This window comes from Setaria italica, chromosome II (genome assembly GCF_000263155.2).
Source record: "Setaria italica strain Yugu1 chromosome II, Setaria_italica_v2.0, whole genome shotgun sequence".
NCBI classification, from domain to species: domain Eukaryota; kingdom Viridiplantae; phylum Streptophyta; class Magnoliopsida; order Poales; family Poaceae; genus Setaria; species Setaria italica.
Window position 1 is genome coordinate 8,067,317 of NC_028451.1, and position 9,680 is coordinate 8,076,996.

At 41.8% G+C, this 9,680-nt stretch overlaps 1 protein-coding gene across 2 annotated transcripts; it reads left to right on the forward strand.

The window, feature by feature from the left end:
• Positions 1-3,200: 3,200 nt before the first annotated feature.
• Positions 3,201-8,463, forward strand: LOC101777776 (probable receptor-like protein kinase At2g42960). 2 transcript variants are annotated; one of them, XM_004955779.2, is made up of 8 exons: positions 3,201-3,359; positions 3,609-4,306; positions 4,424-4,528; positions 6,237-6,359; positions 6,448-6,618; positions 6,801-6,930; positions 7,553-7,762; positions 7,849-8,463. In XM_004955779.2, the coding sequence occupies exons 2-8, from the start codon at positions 3,633-3,635 to the stop codon at positions 7,969-7,971; spliced, it is 1,536 nt and encodes a 511-aa protein (XP_004955836.1). In that variant the 5' UTR covers positions 3,201-3,359; positions 3,609-3,632; the 3' UTR covers positions 7,972-8,463. The 2 variants fall into 2 exon arrangements, with proteins under 2 accessions (XP_004955836.1, XP_004955837.1); XM_004955780.2 differs by having other exon boundaries at positions 3,220-3,359; positions 3,616-4,306.
• Positions 8,464-9,680: the final 1,217 nt, after the last annotated feature.

Genomic DNA, 9,680 nt, shown 5'->3' on the forward strand with positions numbered 1-9,680 from the left:
GACTATCTGAACCTTGCATAAAGAACATCCAAATTAGCTACCATGCGCTGGCCATCCGCATTCCCGTATACAATTGTTTTGTTTTATTGCCTCGCGATTCTCTCTGCACTTAGTATAGCAACGTGATTCTACCTCCTTTCGCTGCACGATTTCTCCTTTCTCTCCTCCCTGCCCATCCATCCTAGCATTGCCTTCCTCTCCTTGGATCCAGCTAGCATCTTCTTGCCATTTCATCTCTACCCATGTTGAAAGTGCATCTAAGCCTCTAAGTGGGTTTTGATGAATTAATGATAAAATAATTAAAGGACGATTGTTTGTTTAAGATTGTAAGTAGGATTTTATTCTTATTTTTTATGTGATATTATCTCATAAGTTGAATGTGTATTATATGGCTCACAATGAAGATAGCAAGCAAGTATATGATCCTGTGATGCAAACGTATGATCAATGACAAGCAAGAGTAAAGTGCAATTGAGGATATGTTATCATGATTGATCTATAAGCCTCCAAACCGTGTGATAGTTTGATTGATAAGTAAAAGGATCATTAACTAAAGAATATTGAGATTTACAAATGGACATTGCAAGACTTTGTGTACATGATATAGATAGATACTTGTGCTTATGGGTTACATATCGGTCTCAATTACTGGAAGCTTGCAATTCATGGGACATTTTATTATCAATCAAGAACAAGCATTTGAAGAGGATTTCAAATAAGAATTCATTGTTGATGTCAAAAGCAAAGCTAAACTCAAAGTGGCAATAATAGGTGAAGAAATCAAGCGAGATACTAGAGCGAGGGACTAAGCAAGCTTTGGTTAAGCGACGGCTTGGACCATGTGCATTTTGCTAAGGTGAAGTGGCTAGTATGTGGGGAGTTTCGAAGTATCATATCTAAGCCTTACCGAGGGAAGCAATGTAATGCATCTAATCTATTATGGTTGATAAAATGGAGTGACTTAAGGATTGGAGAATGTGACTTTGGTCATATACGATGGAAAATTTTAAGTCACTAGCTCAAGGATGGTGTGCTCAAGAGAAAGATAGGTTGCACCCTCATGAAGTGAGAATTGAAGAAAAGTGGCAAGACTCAATTTTCTCAAGTGGTTGAATTAGATTTTATCTTTAATCTTGAGTACAGATATGCCGCTCTATCAAGAGGGATACAACATTGAATGGTTTGACTAGTCTCAGGTGCTCAAACTAACAAAACCCAAGTGCTAACTTGAGAGAAACACTTAGCACAACACATACACTTGTCTATCTTGGTGCTTGTTCTTGCTTGGGTTGGATAGTTCTCTGAATAAGCTTTTCATAGAGTCCAAAATTACCTAAATTGGGTTTCGGAGCGAAAAGTTATGACCGTTTTAAGTTGACTCCATGCTGTCAAGTTGGGTGAGCCGAGATGACTCGGGTCAGACTTTGAGTTGCTGCACCAGGTTGTGCGCTGCTCTGGTCGTGCTGGTGTCCATACAAAGCCGGGTCAGCCGACATTATCGGGTGAGCTGATTTTGAACTAACTTTGACTAGTTCGTCTTTGAAGATATTTTTGAGGTTGGTGTTGACTTTAGTTGACCTTTGCAGGTCGGGTCAGCTGGGTTTGTATACCAACGGCTAGTTTCGGGGACTGCAGGTATTTATATCCCCTCACCTCCTCCTTCTTTGGTAGCCACTCTAACACGAAGAACACACCTCTGGAGGCCATTAGAGCTCTCCCCACTCTCTTTGTGAGTTCCCTTGAGAAATCTTGCGAGTTGGGTTGAGAGAGTGAAAAATTGGGTGATTGAAAGTAAGAGTGAGCCATTCCCATCCTTGAGTACTTGTGGACTTCATCAAGAAATTCGTGAAGCATTTGTTACTTTTGGAGGTGAAGCCTCCTAGACAGCTAGGCATTGCTCATGAGCTCCCAAACTTTGTGGTGAGCTACGGGAAGTTTGTGAAGGCATCGATCTCGCCTTCCGCAAGGTAAAAGATCAAGATATTGAAGCGAAGAAAAGGGTTGAAAGAGACCTGGCTCAAAAGCTACTGAGCCCCTCAATTGAGAGTAGTTGCTTCCGTGGAAGTAGCCAAACTTTGGTAAACAAATCGACGTGTCTCCACTCTCAGTTTGGTTGTTCTTGAATTCTTGTAGTTCATCTTATTCATATTCTTGCTCTAGTTGACTTTAGGACTCATAGCACGATCTCTTTATTGAGTGTAATTTAAGTATAAGTGTTCCACGGATCTATAAGTATACATCCTCACAAGGTCGTGGCAACTCGTAGATCTAAATTTTACTGGCTAAATCTTTGTGGTTTTTGAAATCATTTTCTCAGCTGCGCCAGTTCAAAGTTGGCTGAGCTAAGTTGAATCAAGTGAGCCGGTTTTGAACTAGTGCCCGCACGACAAAGTCAGCTCACCACCCGGCGCTCCAAGTCAAAGTCGGCTGAGCCGACTTGACCCGGCTGAGCCGGATTTGTACTATCTGTTGTGTATTGTGTTTAATTTTTTAGAAACGTATATTCACCTCCCTCTAGGCGACATCAAAGGACTTTTCACATGTTGACTAAGCAGATGATCTGAGCCCAAAATTCCAGCTTTCTTTTGGTTTTGGTTCACATTGAGGATGCTTCGCCTTGGAAGGCACTACGGCATAAATCGTGTGACTTATTCGTAGACTTTTTTTTTTATCCGATGTAGTTTCTTTTCCTCTAAGATAGGTTGGATTGAATTCCTTTCTTGTCTTTTACCATCTTCGACTATGTGTCATTGTTGTCTGTTTCTTCACTAAACTGCATCGCCATTGCTTCTCGTCCAAACTCAGTCCATCCAATAATCCTCTGTGACATGTGGCTAGCAATGTTCTGGCTGACTTACCTCCTCACCGTCAAACCAACATATGGGCTGGTGATTTTTTCAAGCCTAGAAATAAAAATAGCGCTAAAGAGGGAAAACGTCCGCATTCAATCACATCGACTATATATATACATACTATCCTGTAACAAGTCTAAAAAGAAAGCTCAATTAAAGTTTGATCGTATGAGAAGCATCTCATTTTCAGTCGCCTCGATTGCAGGAGGTGAGAAGAAAAAGCTCAAAGTTTGACGGCTGATGCGTGATGGAGTCCTACCCGTAACCATTGATTTAGATGTGGATGGCTTAGATTGGGGAGAACGCCACACGTTGCCATTGCCTTGCAACTGCAGAGGATTACTCGGCTTTTGTCCGCGTTCACCCCTCCTCTCCTTTTCCTTTCTCCCGTTCACTCTCACTCCTCTCTAGTGGGCTTCCTTTCCTGGCGGCGGCGGACCGGGCGAGCGCGCCGCCCTTTCGCCCAGGTCTTCGTCAGGCCCTTCGCCGGCGACGAGCGTCCACCAGGTACACGGTCTCCTTCCCTTCCCTTCCCTTCCCTCTCTGCGAAATCGAGCGCCTCAAACCTTAATGCGAGCTACTTGTATTCGGATCTGACCCGATTGAGTAATACCTACTAGCTTCGAGTTTTTCAGAAATTACCCTTGTTCTTGTCTTAGTTTTAGCTTGTCTTGTTTTCCGTCCATTGTTGAAGAGCTTGTCTTCGTTTCCGTCTTTTGGTGAAGTGCTAAATTAACACTACGTTACTGCTGCTAGTGCGTAGGTTGCTGAGGAATAAAGATGTCCGCTGCGGAAATCTTGAGGGCAGAGCTATCTTCCAGGACGCCGCCTTTCGGCCTGAGGCTATGGATTGTGATTGGCATCTGTATCTGGGTTGTAATCTTGTTTATCCTAGGCTTCCTGTGCTTCTGGTCTGTGCACCGGAGGAAGCCGAGCAAGTCATTCGACAAGATTCCGGTGTCTCAGATTCCGGATGTCTCCAAGGAGATTGCGGTCGACGAAGTGCGTGAGCATGCTGTGGTTCAAAGCTTCCAAGTGCAAGAAAGCCATGCGCTGGCAGTGGCAGTGCAGGAGAAGCACTACGAAAAGGATTCGGGGAAAATGTTGGCGCACTTGGTCAGGAGCAAGTCGAGTGATGCTGATAATATGAGCCAATGCAGCTCCGCGTACCACTGTGAAAGGGCTGGGAGTTCGTATTCTGGCGATGAGGGCAGCTCGGGCAATGCTAGGAGGCAGTATCCTCAGTATGCAACTGTCTCTGCATCTCCGTTAGTTGGTCTCCCGGAGTTTTCGCATCTGGGTTGGGGCCATTGGTTTACTTTGAGGGATTTGGAGCATGCAACGAATCGGTTCTCTAAGGAGAATGTCATTGGAGAAGGTGGATATGGAGTAGTTTACCGTGGCCGGCTCATAAATGGGACTGATGTTGCAATAAAAAAGCTTCTTAATAACATGTATGGACCTCTGAAATTTATTTTTACCTAAAGGACACCTTCCATATAGAACTTGAATACTGTTCTGCCCTCTTTCATTGTCTCAGCCTATTCATTGTGTTTGATTTGTCACTGTAGGGGTCAAGCAGAAAAGGAGTTCAGGGTTGAAGTTGAGGCAATTGGACATGTCAGGCATAAGAATCTTGTGCGCCTTCTAGGATATTGCGTTGAGGGAATCCACAGGTGAAGCTAATTTCTGATTCATCACACTGACTTTGTGGCTAAGCTTTTGTCTCAACTATGATATATATGTACTTGCATAGGATGACTACTGGTACATATATAATTTCACTCTAGGTTCATGATAAAATCTTGAACTTTAAACCCTCACAAAATCTAACACTTCATCACTTTGGGTGCACGTGCTCTAATAGGATGATTTTTATCCATCAGATCACAAATTCACAATCATTAGGGAATATTGCCTCTATAGTACTATTGACAAACTGGTTTGCAAACATATGACAATGCTGGCCCATATTACTAGTTTAGCACTGCCTAGTTTCCCAATTTTTCTCTGTACCTCCCACTCAGTACCTATCATACAGGTGTTTTATGTGCCTTCTTCCTACACTCTGTCCGTGTCTCGTGTTAATCCTACCACTGGGCCCTAAGTATGACAGGGCTTTGCTCAGAGGATTAGCTCTAATACACCATAGAAATAGCAATCAGCCAAGCAAATTGCGCATATATACAAAGCACTGACAGCTGTATTATTCATTGGATTTGTTTGTGCCTGCTGATGCTTTTGTGGTATCTAAATATTTTAAATGGAATCATGGAATTTTATGTTAAACCACGTATGCTTTTATACTACTGCACCCTGTGGGCACAACAAAAATCAATGAATCTCAGAGCAAATCCATGAGAACATGCTCCAAGGAAACTAATTTGGTAGATAAGCAAAATTGATAATTTAAAGGAGAGGTGCATCGATGCCATATATAACTTCCTGTCTGGCATTTGAGATGTATGAAGGTTGGCCACAGCATCTTGTCTCTATTGCTGCTCTTGGCACTATCTACACAAGCCAGCCAATTAATAGGACATGGATCATCTCCTTCATCCATGTGTCCCAAACTGACAATGTTGCATTGCCAGCCAATGTTGGTGTAGGTTTTATGCAATTGAAAGGCTTCTAGTGACTACTGAGGCCACGCCGGCCATCGGTGCCAGCCTTAGGCATGGAATCGATGAACTAAACTCCATGTTGTGTGGATGATAGGAGTCACGCGTCTTGGCAGCGTCATATCTACACAACCCAGGCAGCCCAGTTAGTCACACATATTGCTGCACTTTACTACTTGCTACCACATGTTACATGGCTTTTTACAACTAAAGTTGTGATATCCTGATTTCTAATTTTTGAAAGAAAATTCTCATTTGGCACCATTTTTATTTTTAAAGAAAAATTCTCATTTGGCACCATTTTTACTCTCTAATTTTAGCTTCACATCTGATTAAATAAATGAATCAAGTTGCTGTGCCTTCTAATGATATATGCTTTTCCACCTCTCAAAAAACAAAAGAAAATGTATATTTATGGCAATGAGCTGAGAACTGTTGTAAACAACAGTGTTAGTTATTCAGTTTATGTGAATTGAAGGCAGAAGAATCATACTCCTGTCCTTGGTTTCAGCTTTTAACAGTGGCCTTTGATTCTTGGTAGTGTTAGACATTTTTCTACGAGAACACTTGATTTTAGTTTGGGTATTGAAAAAAAACCTTGATGCTGTTAACGTTTATTTTGCATTATCCATCGAGATTCAGTTCCGTTGAACACTTGAAGTGGTTAATGTAAACTATGAAAATCTATCTGTTTCATATGTCACATCATATGTAGCTTTTTCATCTATTTGAGTGTTCTCCTCATCATATCCTCTTACTCCAGGATGCTTGTGTATGAGTACGTGAATAATGGGAATTTAGAACAGTGGCTTCATGGTGCCATGCGTCAACACGGTGTTCTTACTTGGGAAGCCCGGATGAAAATCATTCTTGGAATTGCTAAGGCGTAAGAAATGAACCACTCATCACTTTGCCTCTTCTATTATGCATATGCTTAGTTATTTAAGGCATTTTTTATAATTGATGATATACAGGCTTGCTTATTTACATGAAGCCATAGAACCAAAAGTTGTGCACCGTGATATCAAATCAAGTAATATCCTAATTGATGAAGAATTCAATGGCAAACTTTCTGATTTTGGATTGGCCAAGCTCCTGGGTGCAGGGAAGAGCCATATCACAACTCGAGTTATGGGAACTTTCGGGTATGTTGTTTGCTTGTTATTCTTTCATTTTTGTAGTATCGCACTAATTGGAACATGCCATATTCACTAACAGTAGGAAAATTTACAAGTTGAGAGCTTCGTTTTTCATGTTTTAGGAGCGATTAGGTTTATGGAGCTTCACATGGAACAACTATCCATCTTTTATTTTGTTACTGTTTCAGGTATGTGGCCCCTGAATATGCCAACACAGGTCTGTTAAATGAAAGAAGCGATGTCTACAGTTTCGGGGTGCTACTACTGGAAGCAGTGACTGGGAGGGATCCAGTTGACTATGCTCGACCTGCTAATGAGGTGAGCATCTGCTATCATGTCATGCATGGTAAAGCAGCCCATACTGTGACCTTTTGTTTCACAGCAAAATAGCATCTATCGACTGGGGAGAGGGAGTGGGAGACACTATATTACAGCTGTACAGATAATCTTGCATATATGCCTGAGAAAATTCCTTATTTGCCATCTATTCAAAATTGCATTCCCTATATGCCATCAACAGTGTTAAGTTGGACATGAAAAGATGGTTTTACCCAACATTGGGACACATCATTGTAAAATTTGCATTGCAACTGGTTTTGCTTTCTTTGTATCAGCCCAATGTTTCTTAAAGATGTTGATTCCATGCATATGCAGCCGGTCAAATTTTACAACAATATGTCCCTATATCATAAGGGTAAAACTGTCTTTTTGTGTCAACTTAACTCTGTTGATGGCAAATAGGGAATGCATTTTTGAGCCGATGGCAAATAAGGAAGCCAAACTTTTTCAGTGGCAAATAAGGAAGCGATGTAAATTTCGATGGCAAATAAGGAACTTTCTCTTTATGCCTAGTAGCCATTTTATAGCAAGTTTTTTTTTTTGGGTAAGCAACAATGCCTTGTCAGCTCTGAATGTTAATCAGCTATAACATGGATGGCAGGTGCATCTGGTGGAGTGGCTCAAAATGATGGTTGGCACGAGGAGAGCTGAGGAAGCAGTGGATCCGGACATGGAGTTGAAACCAGCCACTCGGGCTCTGAAGCGTGCTCTTCTGGTGGCATTGCGGTGTGTTGACCCAGATGCTGAGAAAAGACCCACTATGGGTCAGGTTGTACGGATGCTCGAGGCAGAAGATGTCCCGTCGCGAGAGGTTTCACTTCTCCTCTGATGACCACCCCCCCTGATACAACCATTCTTGTGCATTAAGTCTGAACCTTGTCTTTTAATCCTGCAAAGGACCGTCGGAGCCGGAGGGGCCACAGCAGCAATGCGGACAGCGAGTCTAAGGCAAGCTCAAGCGAGTTCGAGATAAGCAGTGATCGAAGAGAGTCAGGACTGTCCGCGAGGTCGCAGTCCTAACTCCTGATGAGAGCACAGCGAATTGAGCACGGGGTGGATGGATCATGGATAACTCGAAGGTGGTCGATGCAATAGAGCAGGCCTGAGGCCATAGGATGGTTGGTACTTGGTAGAGTTAGGAAGGGCAATTGCATTTCCAGAGGACATTGCATTTTGTACTGTAGGTATTCCTTGGTGGTAGCCAGTTTAGAGTGCAGAGCCAGATCGATCCCCTGAGAGATTTAGACTTGCTGCGAATCCTATTCGTTATTCTCTTGGTCCAGCAGCAGCATGTACAGAATTTTTCTTTCTTTTCTTTTTGTTATTAGGACTTGCCTCGGCTGGTAGAAAAAAATGGTCTCTTTCCTAATGTGATGAGTGACTTGAACCATCTACCATGAAGTATTCGTTATTTAGTCCATTGATCAAGCTAAATAATTCTGTGGAACCCTGCTATACATCCAACTAGACTGTACTTGTATAAATTGGTTGTACTATCCGTCTGTCCTGTTATATATACACTAATTGATCCCTGCAATACTTGTTTATAGGAATATTGTGATTCTTTAGGAAACCATGTGCTGGATTAGGATAAGATTATATATGGTTGTAACAAGAGATTCAATTCTGTCTTTGGTTTATAATGAACTAAAATGAGTGCACTACTTTTTGTTTGACTGTATGTAGTCTATCTTGGATCAGCATATCTGCATATGCTATATTGGTCCATTTCAGAGTGCTCATTATTGAGTCCAGGACTCTCAGACTCCAGAGCGAGATGAGATGAAATAGCCTTGGGCCCTGGCCATACCATGGAAACGCGCAGGGAGCGAGCAGGCTGTTGACAGGCCCATCAAGGAATCAGCCCATCACTACGTAGCCTAATCTTTTGTGTTTTTCCTTGGTGTTAGGAATCAGAATCCGAGATTTAAGGAATTTTAGTGGGATGATCGTGCCGCATTATTCTTCCGTTGCTAAGATATACTCCTTCCGTCCTAAAAATAAATCATTATTCGATTCAAAATTTATCCTAAAAAATAAGTCATTATACTTAATTTGACATGGGTGCGTGTGCATGTGAGCATTCAGTAGTCAATTAACACCAAATATGGCTAATAATGTCATGTTTGTTTGAGATTCCCGGCAGCTTTTCAGCGTGAAAAGCTAGAAGCTCAAATAAATAACGATCTTCTCGTGTACCTTCCGAAAAGCAGGAAGTCCAGAAAAGTTGAGTTTTTATAGGTCTTATTTGGAACAATTTAAATCCAACTTGATTAAAATAAGCTGAAACTAGAAGTTAGACGACGTGCCTTTTGCATGTAAAGATGGATGTATGCATCTATAGCATTTTTATATTGCACTCCTTTGTCCTTCGACCTTTTTTTCACTCTTTTAACCATTCTTTTATTATAAGCCTGGTCATTGCCAGACTTTCTCTTTCTCCATCTAAAGATGCCTCATCTTGGTACGGACTTTTGTGTTCTTAAGTCTGAATGCTGATAGGTGGTTCTGACTAATTATCTCTCTTTCTATCATTGATGGACCAAGCGAGTCTTATAGAATCTTATGCCGACCCCTCCGGTCATCAAGGCTTTGACCCTGGCGCTCGATCTTGGGCCTGTGCTTCAGTGAATGGTATGGATTTCTAACTAATAATGATGGTAATGTACCATTCCATTCTTTATACGCTGACTCGAAGTCTCTTCCTATTTTTATAATCCTCTACGAGG